This window comes from Rattus norvegicus, chromosome 1 (genome assembly GCF_036323735.1).
Source record: "Rattus norvegicus strain BN/NHsdMcwi chromosome 1, GRCr8, whole genome shotgun sequence".
In the NCBI taxonomy this organism is placed as follows: Eukaryota; Metazoa; Chordata; class Mammalia; order Rodentia; family Muridae; genus Rattus; species Rattus norvegicus.
Genome location: NC_086019.1, coordinates 145,912,596 through 145,938,773, shown reverse-complemented (window position 1 = coordinate 145,938,773; position 26,178 = coordinate 145,912,596). Strand labels below are relative to the sequence as shown.

General features: G+C 42.9%; 1 protein-coding gene across 3 annotated transcripts in view; it reads right to left on the bottom strand.

The window, feature by feature from the left end:
- Nucleotides 1-26,178, bottom strand: part of Adamtsl3 (ADAMTS-like 3) — a 308,192-nt gene that overhangs the window by 67,422 nt on the left and 214,592 nt on the right. For all 3 annotated transcript variants that reach the window (NM_001107533.2, XM_006229477.4, XM_017589168.3), the window contains exons 16-19: nucleotides 21,905-22,194; nucleotides 12,499-12,628; nucleotides 2,461-2,653; nucleotides 2,170-2,349 (exon numbers count right to left, since the gene is read on the bottom strand). In NM_001107533.2, coding sequence (NP_001101003.2) covers nucleotides 2,170-2,349; nucleotides 2,461-2,653; nucleotides 12,499-12,628; nucleotides 21,905-22,194 — 793 coding nt within the window. The remainder of the gene's footprint in view (nucleotides 1-2,169; nucleotides 2,350-2,460; nucleotides 2,654-12,498; nucleotides 12,629-21,904; nucleotides 22,195-26,178) is intronic.

Genomic DNA, 26,178 nt, shown 5'->3' with positions numbered 1-26,178 from the left:
TCAAACTCTAGCTTTTATGGCTTCTCTGTCTCCCATGTCTTCTTGTTCTAACACATGATCCAGGCTGTCACACCATATCTTAGCTTCTGAATATTCAAATACTTCTGCCAAACTTTTGAGAACCATAGGGATATATATGAATAATCTAAATCCTTTCCTAATGGTTACAGCCTGGGCTTTCCATCTCACATCCCATCACTTTGTTAATGCATCCTGTTCTCAAGCCCCATGAGACTCATAATCTTGAAAGTGTCACACACTACCTAGAATATGCTTTGTTCTCATTTCCACAGAGTTACCCTCATTTCCTCAAACTCAATATGAAAGCCACATCTTCTATATCCTTTCCCAGGACTGAAGCAGGAATAGAAGTTTCTCCATTTACTGTAATTATGTACATATGGTAACTAGATTGGACCCTCCTATATGACTATGAGCAGTATTTCATCTATATACCTTCTGAAAGCAAGTTCCCTTAAGTCTGTGTTCTTGGTTGTCTCTCATTCTTGGTGCTTCCAGTTATCAATACAACAGCATTCATAAATGTCTGTTGTTTGAGTGACCAAACATGTAAGGCTATGGAAATGCAACTATTCAATTTAGAATGAACAATTATAAGCTAATACTTTTCACAGTATAAATAGACATGGGTCAAGTCCAATATATCCATAGAATAATACAGATAGAATGATCTGAATCCAGATATCATGTATTTCCTTGGCTCTACCAAATACCAATTATAGTAGGTAAAGATTAAAAATGCAAAGGAGAAGCCCAACCAAGTTTTTAGTCTTTGTAATAAGGAATGAAGAATTCTGGGGCAGGATGAGATATTGCTGAGTGGTTAAGAGCACAAAAAATTCACAGATCACGTGAAGCCCAAGAAGAAGGAACACCAAAATGTATATGTTTCATTCCTTCTTAGAAGGAAAACAAAATACTCACAGGAGGAAACACAGGGACAAAGAGTGGAGCAGGGACTGAAGAAAAGGTCATCCAGAGACTGCCCCACCTGGGGATCCATTCCATATGCTACCACCAAACCCAGTCACTATTGCTGATGCCAGGAAGTGCTTGCTGACAGGAGCCAGATACGGATGTTTCCTGAGAGGCTCTGCCAGAGCCTTACTGATACAAATGAGGATGCTTGCAACTAACCATTGGACTGAACAAGGAGACCCCAGTGGAGGAGTTAGAGAAAAGACTGAAGGAGCTGAAAGGGTTTGCAACACCATAGGAAGAACAACAATATCAACCAACCAAACTCTGCCAGAGCTTCCAGGGGACTGAACCACCAACCAAAGAGTACACATGGAGCGACCCATGGCTCCAGCCACATAAGTAGTAGAGGATGGCATTGTCTGGCATCAGTATGAGGAGAAGCCCTTGGTCCTGTGAAGGTTCCTTTCCTCAATGTAGGGCAATGCCAGGGCATTGAGTTTGGAGTGGGTGGGTGGGAGTGGGAGCATCCTCATAGAAGCAGATGGAGGGGAGTGGGTATAGGAGAGGGGGAAATGGGATAACATTTGAAATGTAATTCATAAAACTTTCAAGAAAAATAAAATTACAAAAAAAGAGTGCATGATGTTCTTGTTAAGGGTGCAGGTTCCATTCCCAGTGTCCATGTTAGGTAGCTCACTGATTCCTGAAACTCCAATCCAGAGGTATATAACATCTCTGGCTTCATACACACCTGCACCCCCCCCCCCCACACACACACACACACACACACACACACCATATACCCTGCACCCCCCCCCCCCACACACACACACACACACACACACCATATACCTTTTAATTGCTCTTAAATTGTTGACAATTTTTCAAATAATAAAAGAATTCAGATATTGAAACTTCTTGAGGGCAAATCTATTTTAAGTTTGAGCTAATGATTTTTTTACCATAAGATTGTGTGCGTCTACATGTGTCTGTGAGAGAAATATAAACACACACAAAGACACACGCACAGTTGGGGGGAGTTATTGAGAAAGAACGAGGGAGCGTGAGAATATCTGTCATGCACTCTCCAGGCTCACAAACAGCTTCTGAGTGATCAGGCCTCGCTTCAGGCCCGTTTCTCACTAGTGCTGGTCTGACCTCTTCAAGAGATATTTAGCAGCTGAAACAGAGAAGGAGAAGAGCAGGAAATGCTGTGGGGGCTCTTACCTTCGACCAGTCTCCAGCAGCCAGCTGTGGGGGGCAGTCTGTCCTGGCACAGGACTTATGAGACGATGCCTTGGGTCCTTGGCACAGTTCATCGGACAAATTCAGAAAGCTGCCATCAGTTAACAGCTGTCGGCAGGTGACTCTCCGGTTCTGAGTTCCCCCACCACATGTCCTGGGACACTACGGGAAAAGACAGTGAAGCAGGAGGCTTACTTTCTGTTCATTCGAAGCAGGGCCACCTCGACTGTCTTAGGTAGAACGCGCCATGGTTTGCCAGGCTGCCTGCTGTACCTGCTGCCACTCTTCGATATGCCAGCTGGGAGGGCAATCAAACTGATTGCATGCTCGTAGGGCATGAGGCTTCTCATCTCTGCATTCCTCCGGCGGGGCTGGGGATTCCTCGGGATGTACGCAGTATACATCTCTCGTCTGGATTCCAACACCACAGGTGGCTGAACAGGCCCCCCAAGAACCCATGTGCCATCTGTATTAAAAAGCCAAATGGGGAAAACAGCAAAAGCAACTGAGGAAATTTGAACCTCCCAACAAAGCAAAACACAACAAGCACAGATGATTTCAAGCTACTCACTGGACCCTCCACCAGGGGTTCTCAACCTGTGGGTCACGACCCCCTTGGGATCACATAGATATATACATGTACGATTCATAATCATGCCAAGATTACAGTTGTGAAGTAGCAGCAACTTGTTGTGTTGGGGGTGTCACCACACCACGAGAAACTTCATTAAAGGATCGCAGCATCAGGAAGACTGAAAACCACTGCTCTAGACCTCATTACTGTGTAGAGGTTCCAAACTGGGGTGTCTCCATGAATATATGTGATTCAAACACAGAAACCTCACATTTAAAGGGAAGACATGCCAGGGAAGTGGTTGAAGATCTCACTTGTTTGGCAAGACTCTACGTGACAGGTAGTAGACTGCTTTCCCCACCCGGCCCTGACACCATCCATCAGAACTCAAACCTTGACTTGGTTTTGAGTCCCAAGGCAAAGATGACTTACAGGGGCACCAAAAGAGATGTTTTTTAAATGCTTACAAACACATTTCAGGAAGTCTTCAGGGCCCCTGGGTTCATTATTTGTAATATCCTTGAGCAAATGCCTCTATGTTAGGACAGGATTTACAGCACATATATAATGTGGTTCCTTTCTAATAAGAAAAATCGAGTTTCCAAGGGCAACAGCTGGAAAAAACGGAAAACCGCATCAGCAGCATCTGGTTCATATTTCCAAGTTACTTCAGTGAATATCCCTGCAGCCCCCCCAAAAACTTACACGCCCCATTTCCTGAAGTGCTGGAAAATAGCATTTATAAAAGTCTTTGCCCCATCTTATTAGAGAGATGTTGGACGTTACGGTTATTTCACTTGTGAATATTTGGCTTCTAGGGAGCATGGATTCTTAACTAGTTACCACAGAGATACTTCAAGAGTGGGAAATTTTAAAATTCTCAAAACATACCGTAAAACGATGCTCCTCTAGGGTGTTTTTTTGCAATGCAAAACAGAAAAAATAATGAATTTCATGAAGTGAAATAAGACCATAAAGTTTTTTTTTTTTTTTTTTTTTTGGTCTTTTTTTTTTCGGAGCTGGGGACCGAACCCAGGGCCTTGTGCTTCCTAGGCAAGCGCTCTACCACTGAGCTAAATCCCCAGCCCCGACCATAAAGTTTTATGCACCGAGGGGTGAGCCTTCTCACCATGAGATGCAGCACCGTTGGTGGCCACTGACTGCTGAAGTGGACATACATGTGCACGGTGCATGTGTGAGTCATTGCAGTGAACCAAAAAACCTCTCATCTGTCAGAGAAGCGCACAGCCATGGAGCTCCGAGTAACAGCATTTCTGCTTTGTTTTCGGTTTTTTCTTTCCTGACTTTTTTTTTTTTTTTTTTCGGAGCTGGGGACCGAACCCAGGGCCTTGCACTTGCTAGGCAAGCGCTCTACCGCTGAGCCAAATCCCCAACCCCCCTGACTTTTATTATATTCATTCATCATATAGGCGTTTGTTACCAGGAAAACAAGTTCACTCAAAAAAGTCTTAAATGTAATTTTTAATTTTCTCATTTCTAATTTTCTATAATAAGATTTTGCTTTTTTGGGTGGGAGATGAAAAGTGAAATAATAGTACCCGTGACATAACAAAAATTTATTTATAAAAGGAAGTTTGTTAGTGGAGAGCTAATAATTCAAGCATAGAAGCAGATCAAGAAGCAGGTCGGAACGTCCATGTGTTGTAGGTTTGCTCCCCAGCTTGGCACCATTGACAGGTTGTGGAACCTTTAGAGACGGGGTCACAGGGTCAGGAGTTTTGGAGGGGTAGTGGGACTCCAGTACCCTGGTCTCTTTTTCTTTTGCCACCATCCTCACTCCCATTTGAGACTTCAGGAGCATAGTCTTTAGGGTTTATTCTGACCCACAGTTTCAGTGATTTGAGCTCATGGGTCTTGGCACCATTGCTTCGGGGCTGGTGCTGAGAGGGAACAGTGTGGAAGCAGGAGCATGAGACGCGGCTCTGCGCATGCACGGTGGGCAGGACGTAAGGCTCGGCATCAACACTCCTTCCGTAACTTAGTCTCTATCTTCATTGACTTTTTGTTTCTGTTTTCCTAATTGTTTCTTTGTAACATCCAACTCTTCTCCAGCCATTTGTGCCTATTTCTGCTTCATGATTTCTAGTTATTTACATGGGTAATGCCAATTAACTTCTATCTTCAAAGATGCTAATAACCTCAGCTTTTCCAGCTAACTCTTATATCTTAATTTCACCTGGAGTAAATAGTAAATACTTCTTCCAAATGTTGAGTCTGTTGATTACTTTTGCTAGTATCATCTTGCCTCTTGTTCTGTGGAATTTCAACCTTTGGGTGCATTTTGAAGGAAGTAGGGGTCTCTCTCTCTCTCTCTCTCTCTCTCTCTCTCTCTCTCTCTCTCTCTGTTTTCATCTTCTACCCTCTTCCCTTCCCATATTCCTCCTTCCTTTGTCCCATAAGAGCTGAGCTTTCATTGGCTGAGCTACACTGGAGCCTCAAGTCTGCAAAGAGTCACCACAGGGTCTGTCTTCTCCTCACTCCATACTCCGCTCCTTTGCAAGCTTGTGTAGCTCTTTCCACTGGGTCTCTCCTTTTATATCAGACGTACCAGTGGTCTGTATTTGGAGCAAATCGTGAGGCTACTACATTATTTTAACGGAAAGTTAATCATGCCTGAGTGTCTGTAGCCTTGGGCACGAGAAAAGTCTACAGATCACACGCACGCATGCTCACACACGGTATTTTGTTGGCAATATGACCTCATAACTAATTATTTAGTAAGTGTATGTTTCACTATGAAAACTGTTCAGCCTAAACTTGTAAACGTTATTAGGAATGACTTCAGCATGATTATCTTCCGAAAGTATGCAACTAGAAAAATCAATTATTGCCCCAACAGACAGGACAGGGAACCACTTTTATTCAGAAAGGAGCAACAGTGTGTGTGTGTGTGTGTTTGTGTGTGTGTGTGTGTGTGTGTGCACTCATGCATATTTTAATTCAAGAAATGAATGACAAATTGGTGTAAAACCACATCACTTTTGCCTGCTGCTTCTCTACTTCCTTCTCCTGAGGTGCTGACTCTCGATAGAAGAGAAGGCTGTCTTCAGACCATTATGTAACCCTGCATTTTTCTACCAACTTCGAGCTCTCTCCTGGAAAAAGCAAACTCTGAGAAATAGCAATGGTGCAGCAGTTACAGGGCTGGGGAAGCAACTCCACGGAGCAAAGAAGCTGCTCCCCTGGCCACCCCTGGCTAATACATCAAGTGCATTTGCCTTAGGGTAAATAAAGGTCCACAGACTGTCCACCCCAATCTCAGTGGTAAGTTTCACCCTGGGGTGATATTTTACTGCTATTGCCCTTGGAGTCAGTAAATATTTATATGGAAAATATTATGCAACCCCTGTTCCTGTTATTCCTACACCACTGGTTTCTAGAACCTAAAACATTTTTGTAAACTTACCTTTATTTTGGCATGGAACATTTGCCTCCCCTGGGTTCTCTCCAACATAACTCTCAATCTTTGAAAAGGTTATTAAAGTCAAACTCTGAAATGAGGGACAACATTCCCTTTTTAAAAAATAAAAAAATAAAAACAGACTCTTAATTTGGCAGGCCAACGTGCTGGTGGCCAAGGCACATTGTCTGCTCCATTCTTTCTAGCATGGCAGCTCCGTGGTATGTGTTACTGAGGATAAGTAAGAACTCTGGCTAAGGCAGTGAGGCAGGGAGGAGGCATGGGGACAGATGCAGGAACAAACCAGCAAATGTCCCTCAGCAGCATTAAAAAACATTTTCCGGATTAGCTGTCAAGTCCTCTGAGGTTTGGTGGTCTAATGAAGAAGGATACCATAAACTAAACTCATTCTGCTTTTATCTCATGAATGATTCTGTTAAGAGTTTGTCATTCTTTACCAAATCTGACTGTGTCACCCCACACATAGTGCCCAGTTTGGGATGGTTTAATTTAATGAATTATTTGACCATGGTGAGAATGTGATTCACTGCCAGCACATCCAGTATTTCCTGAATTTGAATGATTCTTTAGGCCAGTGAGAGACAGTCTGATACTTTTGACACTGAGCATGCATGTGTTTGCACATGTGTGCACAACATGTTTGTGTGTGTGTGTATGTTGGTGTGTGTGTGTATGTTGGTGTGTGTGTGTATGTTGGTGTGTGTGTGTATGTTGGTGTGTGTGTACGTGTGTGTGCATGTGTGTGTACATGTGTGTGCATGTGTGTGTATGTTGGTGTGTGTGTGTGCATGTGTGTGTGTGTGTGTGTGTGTGTGTGTGTGTGTGTGTGCGTGTGTGCATACGCATTAGGGGGTTCTGAGCTGTAGCTCCTTGAGTCCCATGATCACAATGGGAGAGAACATATACTGTTATGGACACTGCTGCTAAACTCTGATAGCTAGCAATTTCCAGTTAGGATGTTATTAACTTATCGAATGAGGGTTTTAAAGGAATTAATCACACTTTAAGCTGAGGAGAAAAAAAGCTTCACAGGAGGCCACGAATCAAGATGTGAAAGCAAAATGCAACCTGAAACCATCAGCCCCCAAAAGATCGAATGGAGCTGGGGGTGTAGTTTTGGGTCAGAGTCTTGCCTGGCATTTATGAGGTTCTGGATTCCATCCCTAGCATCACAGAGGGAAAAGAAAAGAATATTAGAAATCAAGAGTCTTTCATTAATCCCCAAATCTAATAATGTTTTCATTTTAGAGATTCTCTCATTCAAATCCATAAGAGGAAGAAATGCTGGTATGAAGATCCACCTTCTGTCCCCTACGCCCTCAGCCATTTCCAGTTTCCTTGGGACCATCGCCAGTTCATTTTTCTGAAGTGTCTGAGGTTAGTTGTCCATTCACATTCTATTGACCTTCACGTGACCAATGAGAAATGAGTCAGGGATTCCTTTTTAAGAGAGAATTAACTGATGTCCTGGTAGAGAAAGACTCAGTATGAACAAAAGTTCAGAACCCATGAGGGATGGTGAGCTAGCATGGGTCATAGTGAGTAACAAAGGGTAGCCCCAAAGCAAATTCCTCACAGTGAATGTGTGTATGTTAGTGCAAATGTGTGTGTGTGTGTGTGTGTGTGTGTGTGTGTGTGTGTGTGTGTGTGTGTGTGTAGGGCAGTCGTCATAGAAGATGTGATTCAAGGGTTAGAGTGAGGGTCATAAAAAATTTTATGGTACTGAATTGCACTGTGACCCCCCCCAAGATGCTGAAATTACATAATTTCTAGCATCTGTAACCGAGAATTTATTTGCAAATAGTTTTTGCAGATGGTTAAGTTAAGGGGTGGTCATTAGAGTAGGCCTAAGACAACCTGAGTGGTGTCTTACGGGAGGGAGAAGTCTGGACACAGACATGCTGAGGAAAGGAGATATGAAACCACAGGAAGAATGTTCTTTGTGAACCACAGACTGCTGGAGGCTGTGCGCAAGAAGAGAGGCCTGGAAATGATCCTCCTTCTCAGCCCTCAGAAGGACCCAACACTGCTCACTCTGTGGTTTTGAACTTCATGTCTCCAGATCTGAGAGATGATAAATTTCTGTTCTTCCAGCCACTTAGTCTACTGTGCTTTCTTAAGGCAGTCCCAGAAATCTAAGCCTATGCCAGGTAGAGAAAGTGGACGAGATTGCCCAGGTAAAAGAATGTCAACCAGCTGGCTCCATATGAGGAAGTCACACTGCAGTCACCCTACAGGTTAGAAAGAGAGAACTCTCAACCCTTCTGCTTTTGCCGGGGACCTGAGTTCACTTCCCAGCACTGACTTGGTTCCTAAAGCCCACATTGTCCAGCACACAACTACCTGCAACTCCAGTTCTAGCGGACCTGACACCATCTTCTGATCTCTCAGGGAATCTGCACTCAACAATCTACATACCTACAAACATACATACCAGTTCTTAGGAACAAAGTGAAGACGTTTGTCAATGTTTTGAGGCATCCTGTGGGATGTGCCTTCAGGCTGTGGAACATTCAGTTTTTCTCATGTTTATTGGTGCCTAGTCTACTTTACCTACATCTTCCCTTTCAGTGTCCTGAACTGGAGGCAGTGAACAAAACTGGGGTGAAAACTAGTTTCATGGCAGTATGAAGTGACATAAATAGAGAAAGCACCCCCGTGTCTTGGTTGTCTTCTCTTCTTCTTTTGATTTGTCTCAGTTAATGGCTATGAGAATTTCATGGTTCATCATTCTGTAGTCACTTAGTCACCATTTGAAATCTACACAAATCTAGACAATTTCTTTTATAGCCATCTTTCCACAGAAAGTGTATGCTGGCTGATGTAGAGAGGTGATGGCAGGCAGCAAGGGTTGAAAACCAAGAGATTGACTCTGCTGGAAGCCGCTTCCTTTTTGTGGTTTGGAAAAAGCAGAATTTGGACTAAATAGTACTTAATGAGAAATCTCCATTCCTGTGTTTGACTTTGTATCATGCAATTTATTTACTGTGTGTTCTTGGGCAAGTTACCAACAATCTAGGAACCCATAATTCGGATCTCATACTCAGAAACCAAGGTTATTTATAGGTTACATACTCATTACCATATCTCTAAATGGTGAATGGTCTAAATGTGAAGTTATTGACTAAAGTAGCAGAGAAATGTATGATATAGCAAAGACAGTAGTTACAAATTCATCCCATCGCTTGGCATGTCTAAAGCCATAGAAGATGTCTGTATGCATTGTGAGACCCTCAGGACCCCTCTACTGAGTTCTGATGTACAGGTAAGCACCATGTAGAAATCAGGACTATGCTCCGAGCTTTCTGGAAAATGCTACAGAGATGAAATTATCTTCATGGCTATAGATACAGAAGCACATTCAACTGTATTCATGAAGAATAATATGTTTTGTCTATACACAGTAAAAGGGTGATGATGTCCCTGTGGGCTCAGAGAAAATACCTGCTTTTCCAAGATATTTGATTCAGATTTCAGTATTAGAATAAGAAGAAAACCTGGAAAAGTCACATGGTTCCCTAAGGTATGCCCAGTTAGTACCAAGACATATTCTTAAGAGTAATTGGCTTTTTCCAATAGGATTCACACTCTACACTACCCCAAATAAAGTCATCCTTTGTACCTGTAGCAAGTATTCCAAGATAACCTCCTTCCCTAGAAGACACTGAAATCCATGATTTCCCAAGTCCCTTGTATAAAATGGTGTTACTTTTGTATACCTACTCACCCTCCGAGGTACTTTAAGTCACCTCAAGGTTACCCATAGTGCTTGGTACAGCGTGAACACCGTGTGAAGAGCTGCTCTATTGCATTACTTGGGAAATAGTGGCAAAAAACAATGAGTCTGGTGCTTTGGTTTGCTTTTTGTTGCTATGATAAACACCATGGCCAATAGCAACTTGGCAAGGAATGGGTTTATTTTGAGTTAATACTTATTAGTTCCTCATAGAGGGAGGCCAGAGTGGGAGCTCGGGTCAGGAACGGAAGCATGAACTGAAGCAGAGAGTGTGGAGGAGGACTGCTTACTCACTAGCTTGCTTCCAAACTCAAGACCACCTGCATCAGCTGCCCACTTCTTTTTTTAATTGTTAAGTATTTATTCGAAAAGTTATACCATTAAGAAAGTATAATAGGATTTCAAGAAATCCAGAGAAAAACAGGAATATGTTGGGCCCATGACTCATGTCAGGATATTTACCTGACTTAGATAACTTGACAATAATAAGACAAACTAGTTTAAGATGAGAAGAAGATATTTGAAAAAGAAATTGCTATCAAAATAATCTGGAAAATGTAAATGAATACCAACATGGAATGCCCACCAATAGACTGGATGTCAAACCTTGAGAAGTGCGTCAATTGCAGGTGAAACTGAGAGAAGTGAAACAATTTTAGAAGCAGATATAAATATTTTAATTTTGTATATATGTATTGGCAAAATGCTTGTTATTGCAGAAAGACATTGAAATGAAGCTATTTCTTTCTATAATTCTATGAATATTTTATAGATACCTATTAAAAACTTTCCTAGAGATTTGAATTTGACATGTTTTTTATTTTTTTATTTTACTTTATTTTATCTTATTTTTTATTGAAGCTGCCCACTACAAGAAGCTCACCTGCCTAAGGATAATGTCACCCACAGTAGATTGTGTCTTCCTAATCACTCCACAATTGTGAAAATGCTCCACGGACATACTCACAGGCTAATATGATAGGGGCAACTTCCTAACTGATGTTCCCCTTCCCCAGGTAGGTCTAAATGACAACCAAGATTAGCCAACACACTTGGATAATGTGTGGGATAAATAATGCAAACTTTCACAGGGCTAGAGATCAGCCATAAGGCCTTATAGATGTTAGATATAGATAGACATTGCGTAACCTACTATACTAAGCTATACTCCTGGGCCATTAAAACAGTACTTTTGTTCACGAATGCTTTGAACGTTGAACCCTTGGACACGAAGAACTGACTGTGCTCGATACTCATGGAAAGCTCTGGATGCAGCTAATACAGTAAGCGTTTGGTTGGCAGTGAGACCAAACTTACCCTTTCGCTTTTCTTGCCTGTTCTGGGATGAGCATTCTAGTGTGGCTCACCCAGGAATGCAGTCACTGAGATGTGAGTGTGAGACAATAGGAAGAGACTTCCCTGTACTGCTTCTGGGCCTCACTTTGCCTGGCAGCATGAATCCATGGGCCCTTACTGCACTGTCCCATCCAAAAGCAGACAGATGGCTCTGAGAGCTGCCAAGAAGTTCCTAGGATTTCTAAGGTCAGAAATGCAGAGATGGACAAAACCATTGTTTCATCTCACTGCAGGTAAGCTTTTACCAAGCGTGAGACATCTGAGATGGCCTCCCCTCTGAGGACAAGACATATGAAGAAAGGATGTACACCTCCAACTTATTTCCTGGATGTTCATAAAACACACTTATGTTCCCTTAAGAGGCATGGCAGAGAAAGGACACAATAACCTCCCTCCATCATTGTGACTCCTAGACATCGCAAAACCCGCCTTGAGTGGGTGATGGCAGCCTAGCAAGTGAGCAGCATAATTATTAAGATTTCAGCGAAGAGGGAGAGAGGTGATGGAATGCGCTCACTAAGTTTTTTGACATCGAATTTATTGCAGAAGAGTGGCTGACATAATAAAGGGAGACACAGGCAAAGGACAGCTGAGGCTAGACTGGGAAAGACATGTGTGACAAACCAATGGTGCTGAGCTATAACCATCTACAGCCAGTGACGCCCAGGGACAGAGGGCTAAAATCCTAGGTTCTTACAAGAGCCTGGCCAGGAAGCAGGTTGCAGTCACCTTGCAGTGAAGGAGCCTATAACAAAGCACCCTTACCTGTTCTTCGGAGATTCTGCCATTTCATACTCCACAGTGTGAGTCCCAAGGCAAGTTAGGAGTAGAGATGTCTCTGAGGGCTTCATCATTGCTGTGATGGGCATTGACCGAAAGTGATGGGGAGGAGGGGTTGTTTGGTCTTTCTTTCAGGTTACTGCCCATCACTGAAGGAAGCCAAGGCAGGAACTGAAGCAGAGGCCATGGAGGAGCTGACTTACTCCCCATAGCATGCTTCCTTATACAACCCAGGACCATGTGGCCAGGGATTGCACTGCCCACAGTGGGCTGGACCTTCCCACATTAGTTGTTTATCAAGAAATGGGTTTGGCTGATCTACTTTGGTAAGTTCATGAGTCTTACGTGCAATGAGTTTCTCCTTGGAAGAGGGTGTTACTTGCGGACATCGTTTCTGTGCTAACTGTATAAGACAGCACATACCTGGGTGGGCAGGGCTCCGTGTGACAGGCCTGACTCATTGGTGGAGGACGGTGAGCTAGGTCACACAGGCTGTCATTGACGGTCTGATGGGTCTGGATGTGTAAGCACACAGCTATGGCTTCTTGGTAGCCTGGAAGGCAGAAAGAGAAACAGCATGTGCACTGACTAACTTACCATGCAAAGAAAGAAAACGGGATGTAGGGTATGGAGTCTTTACATCACCAGCACATTGCCCTTTTGACTGCATCAGAAGTCTAGGTCTCTAACCCTTAATACCGCTTCATTCACCTCTAAACCCAGTCTGTCAAAATCTACATACCTGGAAATATTTGGTAGCAGCCTACACTCAGAATCAGCTGCTTCCTAAGGAATTCATAGCTAGGGGTGGCCCCTGCAGTCAAAGTGTTTCTTTCCAACCTGTGTAACAGTTTTCCTCAGGAAAAACTACATCTGCTGAAGAATACCATTTTTTTCTAGATCACCACACATCGATAAATCCAGCTGTACTTTGAAACGTTCCACTGAGATTGGAGTCCCCTGTCCCATTCCTGCAATTAGGTTTGCCTCCTTTATTAGCAGAGTACTCCATCGAAGTCTACGATAACCTGTGAGGCACGGGGCCAAATAAATGGCACCCGAATCTCCATTCTATTTATTTAACAACAATGAACTTGAAATTTAGAGAGGAATTAAGGCTGAAATGGGGGTAGGTTAAAAACTGAAGATTTGGCCTAGGGAGATGGCTAATGTGCTTGCTGCACTAGGGTGAGAACCAGAGTTAAGATCCCTAAACCCAGGTAAACTCAGTGGTTACGGCCACTCATCTGAATTCCAACCTCAGAAGGCAGAGGGTTGGGATCTCTACAGAAGCTGCTGGGGGACACTAGTCAACTGCATATCCATGAGCTCTGGGTTTGATTGAGAGACTCTGCTTCAGAGGATGAGGTGGATGACTGAGCAGGGTTGACTCCTGAAATCACTTAGGGCCTCTACATGCACTTCCACCCACATATATGCAGACATGTGCAAAGAACATTACATATACACCACACACACACACACACACACACACACACACACACATGAGAACAGAAAGATAAAAATAGACAAACAGGTGAAGAATAAATTGCCTGCCTTTGGTTTCAGCGGTCTCTGTCTTCTAGTCTGGGGATACAAGAATGTGACATGGCCGTCACATACAGCAGTAGCCCTTGTATAAACGTGAACATTCACACTCCTAGTTTCCCTTGGAGGCAGGCAGACAACCTATGTGACTCCTAAAGCCTATGCTCTCAGTCAGCATTCTTTGTCTGCTGAGACAAAAAAAAAATGATTGGAAACTGGAAATGGGTGAAATATAACTCAAAATTTTTGATGAAAAAATCTGTAAAGGGAATGCCAGCAGTGACCAACCGTTATTTGAAATATGCAAACATATTTGCTTTCATGTCAGATGCACATTCCGTCCTGTTACAAGCCTGTGGCCCTTTCTCTGAACGCCATGTTTCAATTCAACCATTTTATGGCATTTTGCAAAATGTAGTGTAGGCCAAAAATACTTTTACAACAGATATTTTTCTCCTTCAGTTCTTTGTAATAAATCTCCCTCCACTGTATTCATCTGCATCAGACACTCACCACGGCAACAGGATGCACTTGGCAGGCATCTTCTCTGAGTGTTTCAAAGAAGCACTGATCAAACCAAAATATGACGTTTATTTCAAAATATCAAATTTTCTTGCTTCCTCCTAGGAGAATAGATGCTTATTTCCTGATAGAGCTTATTCACTATTTTAATCTAAGAAAATTGCAGTCATATTTCAAATACATTTCAATTTGTAACAAATAAATTCTTCAGAGAATGTATTCAGACTACTTTGGAATATTTATGGAGACTGACTAGGGGAGGGACTTAGAGAACCACTTTAAATCATTTGGATAAAACACTCATGACATAATTTTTTGTCAACAGAAAAATAGTTAAAATCTACTACATAATTTGGAATATTTATTGATGAAGGACATATTTTTCAAAGGTGGCCACAAAATATTTCACAGACCGCATGCTGATCCGACAATGTGATTTTTATCTTTTTTTATGTCTAGAGGAGGTTTGATCAAATAGTTATCTTTAAAAAAGAAAAAGGTACATTTTATCAAAATAAATTCATCTTATTCCTAACAAAATGTATGTAACTACATTAATGTGTGTAGAATATATTAATGAATGTGTTCGGTGAAATTTTTATAATAATTCCTCTTGTTTCATGAGACCACATCCTTCATACTTGACTACCACAATGTTTTGATTAAAATGTCATTTCTTAGTTACACACACACACACACACACACACACACACACACGATGCCTATGTCAAGGAAATGTTTAAATAAATGTGTTATTAGGTAATCTTTTACTGTGCAAACATACAGTGTCTTTGCCCAAACAATACAGAGTGACATCTCTACATGATATCATAGTATGGGACTAACATCATATATGTGATGGTGTATGGCCACATCTATGTACACATGTTTATAAAAATAACACATTCAAAGTCTTTAGAAAGAATAAAGAGATGATTAGATACAGCTAGGCATGGTGGCCCATTCATTTAATCCCAGCATTTTGTGAAACTGAAGCCAGCCTGGTCTACACAGTGAGTTCCAAACCAGCCAGAGCTAAATAGTAATGCCCCATCTCAAGACAACAAAACAAAGAATAAATCCATTTCTTTTTGTTAGTTTAGATCACTTCGAGTTGGGTTATTGACAAGTTCACATTAAACCCTTACATATACGGTGGTGATGGTGGTGGTGGTGGTGGTGATAGTGGTGGTGGTGGTGGCATGTGTGTGCCTCTGTGTGTGTGTGTGTGTGTGTGTGTGTGTGTGTGTGTGCGTGTGTGTGTCTGTGTCTATGTGTTATGTGTGTGGTATGTTGCATTGTGATATGTTTGTGTATGTGTGCATGTAATATTTGTGTGTGATATATGTGTGTGCACACACATGCACCTGGGTTCATGTTGAAAAGATTAGCTAGTGTGATTAAGTGCAGACCACTACAAACTTTCAGGCAATCAGAAGAAAGAAAACAAAATATAGCATGGTCCCAGAGAACAGAGCCATGCCTTAGCAAGTGCACACAGGTCTCAATGTCCCACACAGGTGAACTCTTTTCAGGATCCTGTGATGACACAGCTGGTAAGGATTAAGGATTGTTGAAGGCTATTTGGCCTTATGGAGGGCATCATAAACATCACTGGAGCCTGACAGGAAGTGACCAATTACAAGTGTAGCTAGGAAAAAAAAAAAACTACAGCTTGAGGCCTGTCAGGCTTTGAAAGGACTTGGAGCGAACAAAACAGTGCCGGCTAATGTACCGTGTCGGGAACACGTCTCCACAGGGAGCATGCTAAAGTGAGTCCAGAGTGAGCCGATTCAATTTTTATTCTCTTCAACTGCTTATAGGGCTCATCGAGAAAGAGCCACTTTCTACATGCCAAGAGCAAGCCAGTGTTTTAAGGTTTCCAAGGTGCATGAGAAGAGGTATCCAGGGTCCTGAACTTAGGGGGAGAGAAGTTAAGTTTGGGGCAAGCATGTGACCAATTTGGGAGACACTGAGGCCGTGTGCTCTGGACGTAAGAGAGAGGGGTTTATGCTTCAGGCCCAAGTAAACCAGAAAGGATAAATTTCTAGTGAGGTGAAATGGACTTCTAGGAAGGAGGGAGAGGCAAGTAGGAGCGGGAAAGAAATAGAGGCAGCTAAGGGCTTTCATATAGCTCAGACTGGCCTCAAACTCATGATCTTGCGTCTCCTGATCTCCCTTCCTTGCCTCAACTTCCCCAGTGCTGGGCTTGCAGGCATGCTGCACTGCACCTGACTCACCTAAGGACTCCTTCTCTAAATTACACAAGACCAGCTCAAAACAAAGTTACTCAAAACGTTAGCTTTTCTGTACCCTGGAGTAAGGTCCATACCACTCTAGCTAGGCGCAGTGCCAAGGTAGCAATGTTACAGAGCAGGGCTCAAGGATGGGTGTTAAGTGACTGAGAGACAGGGAAGGGAAAGACAATCAGGGACATCCAGAGGGCAAGGATTGACGATTCACACTCAAGAGTGAGGATTTGCAGAACGATGGTTGGTCTTGGGTTCTATGACCTATTAGGGTGTTCTAAGCAACCATCTCAAGACTGCCAGGAGAGTGACGCAAGCTCATGAGCCATTGGCTCCAAGACAGATGCTTCTTTTGTTTTCTGACCTACTTCAGGAAGTGACACCTTGTTATTCAGGGTGATCAAGTTGTGGAGTGTGTGTGTGTGTGTGTGTGTGTGTGTGTGTGTGTGTGTGTGTATGTGTGTGTGCACACACACATGCACAAAAGCATAAGTGCCTGTGAAGGCCAGACATCAACCTTCGTGTTGTTACTTAGGAGCCATGCACTTTGATTTTTTGATAATTAGATTAGTTGGCCAGTGAGTCCCCAGGATCTACCAGTCTTCACCAGCCACTCCACCATGCCTGGCTTTTTCCAGGAGTACTGGGTATCAAACTTTGGTCCTCATGCTTGTATAGCCAGCACTTTACTGACTAAGCCATATTCCAAGCCTATTCCTGGATATTTCCATCCTTCCGCTTTAAGCAGAAAGCTAGAAAGCAGCTCTTAGATGCCTGCTACCTGCTACCTGCTACCTGCTACCTGCTACCTGCTACCTGCTACCTGCTACCTGCTACCTGCTACCTGCTACCTGCTACCTGCTACCTGCTACCTGCTACCTGCTACCTGCTACCTGCTACCTGCTACCTGCCACCTGCCACCTGCCACCTGCCACCTGCCACCTGCCACCTGCCACCTGCTACCTGCTACCTGCTACCTGCTACCTGCTACCTGCTACCTGCTACCTGCTACCTGCTAATCTATTCCCCCTTGACAAAATTCTATAATGCTTAAATAATCCAAAGACCCACTGTGGTGGTTTGAATATACTTGGCCCATAGAGTGACCCTATTTGGAGGTGTGGCTTTTTGGAGTAGGTGTGGCCTTGTTGGAGAAATTGTGTCACTGTGGGTGTGGGCCATAAGACCCTTGTACTAGCTATGGAAGCCAGTCTTCTCCTAGCTGCCTTCGGAATAAGAGGTAGAACTCTCAGCTTCTTCTGTACCATGCCTGCCTAGACGCTGCCATACTCCTGCCCTGATGAGAATGGACTGAACCTCTGAACCTTGAGCCAGCATTGTCCTTATAAGAGTTAGCCTTGCTTATATCCAAAATATACAAAGAACTCAAGAAGTTAGACCGCAGGGAAACAAATAACCCTATTAAAAATGGGGTTCAGAGCTAAACAAAGAATTCACAGCTGAGGAATGCCGAATGGCTGAGAAACACCTAAAGAAATGTTCAACATCTTTAGTCATAAGGGAAATGCAAATCAAAACAACCCTGAGATTTCACCTCACACCAGTGAGAATGGCTAAGATCAAAAACTCAGGTGACAGCAGATGCTGGCGAGGATGTGGAGAAAGAGGAACACTCCTCCATTGTTGGTGGGATTGCAGACTGGTAAAACCATTCTGGAAATCAGTCTGGAGGTTCCTCAGAAAATTGGACATTGATCTGCCTGAGGATCCAGCCATACCTCTCTTGGGCATATACCCAAAAGATGCCTCAACATATAAAAGAGACACGTGCTCCACTATGTTCATCGCAGCCTTATTTATAATAGCCAGAAACTGGAAAGAACCCAGATGCCCTTCAACAGAGGAATGGATACAGAAAATGTGGTACATCTACACAATGGAATATTACTCAGCTATCAAAAACAACGAGTTTATGAAATTCGTAGGCAAATGGTTGGAACTGGAAAATATCATCCTGAGTGAGCTAACCCACTCACAGAAAGACATACATGGTATGCACTCATTGATAAGTGGCTATTAGCCCAAATGCTTGAATTACCCTAGATCCCTAGAACAAAGGAAACTCAAGACGGATGATCAAAATGTGAATGCTTCACTCCTTCTTTAAATGAGGAAAAAGAATACCCTTGGCAGGGAAGGGAGAGGCAAAGATTAAAACAGAGACTGAAGGAACACCCATTCAGAGCCTGCCCCACAGCTGGCCCATACATATACAGCCACCCAATTAGACAAGATGGATGAAGCAAAGAAGTGCAGACCGACAGGAGCCGGATGTAGATCGCTCCTGAGAGACACAGCCAGAATACAGCAAATACAGAGGCGAATGCCAGCAGCAAACCACTGAACTGAGAATAGGTCCCCCGTTGAAGGAATCAGAGAAAGAACTGGAAGAGCTTGAAGGTGCTCGAGACCCCAAAAGTACAACAATGCCAAGCAACCAGAGCTTCCAGGGACTAAGCCACTACCTAAAGACTATACATGGACTGACCCTGGACTCTGACCTCATAGGTAGCAATGAATATCCTAGTAAGAGCACCAGTGGAAGGGGAAGCCCTGGGTCCTGCTAAGACTGAACCCCCAGTGAACTAGACTGTTGGGGGGAGGGCGGCAATAGGGGGAGGGTTGGGAGGGGAACACCCATAAGGAAGGGGAGGGGGGAGGGTGATGTTTGTCCGGAAACCGGGAAAGGGAATAACACTTGAAATGTATATAAGAAATACTCAAGTTAATAAAAAAAATAAAAAAAAAAGAGTTAGCCTTGGTCATGGTGTCTCTTCACAGCAGTAAAACCCTAACTAAAACTGTAGTTGGTATTTCTTGGTCTTATTGATAGGTCTTATCATGCTTTTGTTTGGCAGAATGTGGATTTTGGGACTTTGGATTTGGAAGACAGTAGAATGCTTTAAATGGGAATTAATGGGCCATCCTAGTAGAAATATGGAAGACTTTGCTGCTGAGGGCGATTTGAACGATGGAAACTAGGTCTAGAGGTTTCAGAGAAGGATTTTATTATGTGGCCTAATAGTCAATATTTTGGTGAAGAATGTGGCTGATTTTTGCCTTTGTCTGAAGAGTTGACCTGAGGTTAAGGTAAAGAGATTTATATTAATTATATTGACAATGGACATCTCAAGAAAACCCAACAGTGGCTTTGTTCTTTTGTTAAGTCTCATGAAGAGCATTTTGAACAAGTGTAGCAAGCTTAGAAAGGAAAAATGTAAGTAGTATGGTTCAAGTAATCACAGGACACTAAGAAGTGGAATGGAGCTGAATCCTGTGTTTAAGGAGATAAACAGATTAAGGGGCTGGTGACCTTGAAACAAGTTCAGGTACAGTAGTACACTTTTATCCCAGGAGGCAGAGGCGAGCAGATCTATAAGTTCAAGGCCAGCCTGGTACAGAGAAAGTAGAGAAAAGTATAAATCCAGGTTTAGTAGTAAACACCTTAGATTAATCTAAGCTTTCAGAAGACAGAGCCATGCAGATCTTAGAGTTCAAGGTCAATCTACAGAGCACATTTCAGGACAGCAAAGCTTAAGCAGTTGGAAAAGACAGTAAGTGAGGCCATGTTCTAGCCCTAGCAAGGAACAGAATTCCACATCTTTTTCATGTGGCTCTGACTATAGAGTCAAGAGGAGAAGGAACTACTGGTACAGTTGATACTGGTTAGCTAGAGTTAAGAAATTAGTGGTAATTAAGAAGAAAACAATTATTGAGGTGAAATCATCTAGGAAGTATTTTCTGAGAGCACAAAGAAGCTGTGTTTCAGAGATAGCCAAGCTTGTATCCCGTGCTGCAGCTGAACATGGCAGTGTGTAATAATATCGCTGGTGGTACTGGTTTTGAAGGTATGAAGGGGTCATGAACAGCAGCTGAGGCTTGGCACTGTGAGAGGCCAGGAAAGGCTACTGATGAAGGTGCAGCCTCAGTTGCAGTTGACAACTCAGGACTGAAGAGGTCATGCAAAGAAGTTGAAGTTTGGCACCATGAAGAGAGCCTACGAGAGGCTATTGGTAAAGTCTAGCTGTAGCAGAAGACCCCAGTGTATTGGAGACACCAGTAAAATGGGATGATCACCAAGGACAGCAGCAGCGGTGGAGTGGAGTAAATCGGAGCCTAGAGTGCTACAGAGGACGGAGCTGGAGAAATGTCGCCAGCCTTTTGGAGGAGCTCAGAAGATTGTGTGTGGATCCCAGACATTGGAACAAGAAGCTATAACGTTGAAGTTGCCTTGGAGATGCCAAGATGTCTGATATACTACAGCCATGCAATACCTGCTGAGGAAAGCTGTTAACAGGAAGCAGAAAGAGCTCAGGAGAAAGAAGTTTGTTGCAGTCAACAAAGATGAAATAGGAGTTGGAGGTCTGAAGACGGCTTTGACATCAGCCATGGAGATCTGGAGCTTAAAATTTGCCCAGTTGGTTTCCTGTCTTGCTTTGGGGATTACAGTTAAGTGATCGGATGAATCGCAGAAGAGACTTTGAACTTTTAACATTGTTGCTGTAGACTATGGGAACTTCTAAAGATGGACTAAATGTATTTGCATTAAGGTACCTATGTTAGGTATGGCACCCCCAGACTCATATGTTTGAACAAGTATATGGGTGGCCAGGGAGTGGAATGCAGTAGTTTGAATATGTTTGGACCAGGGAGTGGCACTATTTGGAGGTGTCTCCTTGCTGGAGTAGGTGTGGCCTTGTTGGAGTGGATGTACCACTGTGGGTGTGGCTTTAAGACCCTCATCATAGCTGCCTGGAAACCAGTTTTCTCTTATTGGCCTTCAGATGGAGATGTAGCTTAGATGAACTCTTAGCTCCTTGTGCACCATGTCTGCCTAGATGCTGCCATGTTTCTGCCTTGATAATACTGGACTGAAACTCTGAACCTGTAAGCCAGCCCCAATGACATTTTTTCCGTCTAAGAATTGCCTTGGTCATGGTGTTTGCTCATAGCAGTAAAGCCCTAAAACACCCACTCCCCCTCTAAGGGGACCTGGCTGAATATACTAGGTGCCTCCTAGGCCTAGCCTGGCTCTGAATATGACCTATCCACACACACAGCCATCCACCATGAGAGCGGCGTGAATGTGCTCTGTAGTGGTTGCTGTCCCAGTTACGTGAACAAACAAAAACATTTTCTCAGGCTGCATCTTACTGACCACTGCAGCAGCTCTATGCAATCCTAGGCTGCCTCACTCTGTAACTCTGATTTCTGCATAAGATTGCTTCAACCTATCCATTCTGCACTTTCTAACATATTCCATATAACTGATGGACCTCTTCCCCTCTCAGGGAAGCCAATTCTTAGGCCAAAGGTGCTGTTTAATCACTCTATTATATCTCCCAAATATAAAAGATAGAAAAAGCATCATTGTGCTACTGAATGAATTTATCCCTCTTGGGACTATTGCTAATTTGAATATCTGGCTTATCAAGGTCACACCCTTAGCAACAGACCCATATCTATCCCTTAGGAAGGAGACTGAATACCTCCCAAACATGTTGCCGTGCAGGGGGTAAAGCCAGCATACTCCCAGTCGTAAATCATCTCGCTGTCCTTCTCCTGGAGAGGGCCACCCAGTTCTCGAGACACAGGGCTGTGGTCACAGGCTTCAAGGAGGCAGGGTCGCTCTGTGGGTGGCTTGGGGCCTTCACATTCCTCCTCAGGGAGCTCAGTCTCTGTCTGTGTGAATGTGAGGAGCACTCGACACCTCACCTCACGCACCTGAATGCCGGGCCCACATGTAGTGCTGCAGGCCGACCAGGGCTCTGGGATGAACCTGAGGAACACCGGAAGCCAAAAAGAGGGGTCACATGTGGGCCATAAGAAGAGTTCTATGGTTCTGATGACTGTCAGTTATGTAGCTAACACGTTTTGAGAGCTTACAACCATCAAAGAGATTTTTTTTTCATTAAAGACATGCTACTTTTGCCTTCACACAAAAATCAAAGTTTCATGCAAAGACCAGTGGGAAGCATTACAGTATTTCTTAAGATACAATAAATAAACCATCATTTAGAGATAATTATGTGATTTTATTTACCAGGTGGGTATTTTTGCCAATCTTTATTCAGCCAATCTTGGTGAGCTTTTGGTTTGAGCATGGGGAGTGTTGAACCTTCTCTAGATTTAACAGCTGAGCTGCAGGATAAGGCAGATATGTTTGAAGACGATGAAGCTATGATGCTCTTTCTGTTTAATGAACTCCTGGACTTTTGGATGTTCTCAGTCATAGGTGGCAGTGCATAAACTAGTCTTACAGTAAAATATTTATTCTTTGTCCTTAATTATTGCCCACCAAGTCAAAAGGTCTTCAGACTGGGCCTCTCAGACCAAATCTCTTCCATAACTGTTTTTGTAAAAGCCCATCAGCTACAAATAATTCTTATAGTTTGACACTGTTGGTGACGAAAGAAGATATCTTATGACACGTGGAAATTAAATAAAGCCCACATTTTAGTGTCTATGACAAAAATTGTACCAAGGACGCAGCTTCACTCATTTGCGAACCATCATTTATGTCTGTTTTCCTGTTACCGAGCAGAACTGGGTGTTTATAACAGATTGTTTATCCTGCATAACCTAAAATATTTACCCTCTGGGCTCCTGCAGAAATATTTCTAACCCTTGTATGCATTCATACAACATGAAAACAGGTTCAGTAGGGACATGTATATAAGATACTCTGAAGCAATACTTTTTACTACAGCGTATTAATAAATTGATGGGATAAGGTTGGGGAGACAGTGCTCGTTGTGTGAGCTTCACAACCCATGTACAAGGCTGGGTGTGGTTGTCAGCGTCTGTAATCCCAGCATTCCGTGGCAAAGGGGAGAAAGGAGAATCACCCAGACACTCGCAGGGCAGCTAACCTGAAATGTGCAGCACAGTGACAGATACAAGAGAGACTGTCTCAAGGTAGAAGGCAACTCCTTCTTGACACCCAAAAGTTAGCCTCTGAGCTTCACAGGTGCTCTGTGACATGAATGCTCACACTTAACACACACACACACACACACACACACACACACACGTACACGTACACGTGCACACACACAGGCGTAAGCATGCAAACCCACACATACACAAAATAAAGTAATAAAAAATTTAAAATAAAATAAAGAGCTAGGTGAAAGGATTAAGTGACAGATTTTGTTTGGAAAACTCTGGTTTGAGTAATGTCCATCAACAGGTTTATTTGCTGCAACACTTCCCCTAAGACTATGATATTTGATTTCTCGTTACAATAAGTGAGATGAAGACACCATGAATCACTTTATAGGCAGGAGACCAGTGTCCAGCTCTGAGACAGCTCAGGAAGTGAGAAGCTACTGCTGAGAGGTGTGGAGTTGCAGGTCCCAATATTAATGTTTCAAATTTACCAAGCCCCTGAACAGTGAACTTTCAGAAGCTTTCTGAATTCTGTGTGTAAGTCTGTATGCTAAGATGCTTAAGGGATTCTTCCACAGGCGCCCACATGCTAGGGTGTGACTTGTTCTGTCCTCGGGAGGATTAGCCCTTCAGTCTGATAACCTCCAGGCTTCCATCTACCTTAAAGCCCCTTCTCATTAATCAACATCACTTCATACTGGGTTTCCCGAGATTCTCTGCTGTGAAATAAAGCAACTCACTTCACCTGAGGCGCCATCCCTGGAGATGACTTCTGACTCTGCCTCCCACCCCACTGGCATCTGTCAAAAATCACTGGTAGTGCACTTTAAACAGATAAGGTACATGCATACACTATGGCCGTAACACTGATCATGGAAGCTGCTATTTTGAGGGTCACAGTGAAAGGAACTTGAGTGATCCAACATTGAAGATAATTGAGACGGCAATGTGAAACAGAAAACATTTTCGAAAATAAAATAAGGAAAGTATACTGTCTTCCAGAAAGATGTGACAAATAATTTCAAACATTGAAGGCTAAAGTTGTAGGCAGAGTAATACAGCTCCCCCCATATCCCATATTGTAACCCCTGAAATACGTGATTATGTCATAGCCTGCAGCAAGAAGGGTTCAACGGAGGTTCTTAAGGTTATAAATCTAGAGATAACCCTGTGTTATGCTGGACATGGTCTCATCACATGGGTTTTCAGAAAAAGGAACTTCTCTGAAGTCAGAGGTGTAGCAGGGCCTGAGCTGAGGGGCCCTGTCTTAAAGCCTGGGAAGTACTCAGCTCCTTCTGCTGGCCCAAAGGTGCAAGGAGCCACATACCACAGGTAGTCTCAAGAAATGGAGGACAATCCCCAGCCCACAAGCAACAAGGAAATGGGATTTCCACTCTCTAACATTATGGTTCAACAACAACAACAACGAAATAGAATACAAAGAAAAATAAGTATAGTAGGAAAAATTTTCGTGAACTCTAGAAAGATCTGAATCTATGATCTAAAATATCCCTGACTGGGCTGGCAAGATGGCTCAGTGAGTAAAGGCACATGCTGCCAAGCCTGATGACCTGAGTTCAAATTCTGGGACCCACGTGGTGAAAGGAGAGAAGCAATCTTGCTACTTATCCTCTGACCTCCACTTATGCTGTGGTACCCATGCGGGTACACACACACACACACAGACACACACACACACAGACAGACACACACACAGACACACAGACAGACACACACACAGACACACACACAGAGAGACACACACAGACAGACACAGACAGACACACACACAGAGAGACACACACACAGACACACACACAGACACACACACAGACACACACACACAGAGACACATACACACACACAGACACACACACACAGACACACACACAGACACACACACACAGACACACACACACACACACCAACAAATAAATAGTAAAAATTTAAGCCTTCATTATTTATCAATATTATTGAAATACAAGAAATACCTGTATTTGTCTCAAAGAAGTACTCTAATCTTAATTATTATGGGAAAATATCCAAATATGCAAATATTTAAACAATAAAAGAATAGCAGTCAATTAAGAGATGAAAGGCAATTTAGTATGGAATTAAAATAAAGGTCAAAATGGAAGGTGTAGATATCAGGAAAAAGTCAGAGGGTGGGCATGATGTTGCACATTTATAACACCAACATTTGAGAGGTGGAGGCAGGAGAATGGTGAGTTTGATGCCAGTCAAGCTGTATAGTACATTTAGTCTGCCAGCTGACACCTTGTCTCAACAAACAAATTGTTCTTCTTCCAAGGAGTAAACAAAATAGACAAAGGATCATAGTGTAAATTTTTTCTGATAGGTACAAAACAAAGCTATCTGAAAACCTTTGGGAGAAAAAGAATCCAATAATTCACAACTATATCCGTGCATAAATATGAAACACAGACATGTAATGTATAATGACCAATTTTTACAGAATTCAGCTAACATAATGCTAGCTGACAGACCCTATACTAAATATATACATATATTATTTAGTATAATTGTTATATTACCTCCTTAATTTAGTAGTGAAAAAAAAACAAGCCTTAGGAATATGAGAAACTTTCCTTAACTCTAAGGGAATATAAATGAAAAGTTTATGTAAAATATGCTGGTCTCATGTAGCTAAAACTATGAAATGTTGGATGAAGGGCCAGTAAGTTCGCATAACAGGTAAAGATGCTTGCTGCCAAGCCTAACTCAACCTAGGACCTAAATGGTGGAAGGGGAGAACTGACTCCTGGAGGTTCTCTTTTGACCATATGCTAGAACTCATATATATGCCCATGCATGCATACTAATGAATACAATTTAAGTTTTAAAAATTGAA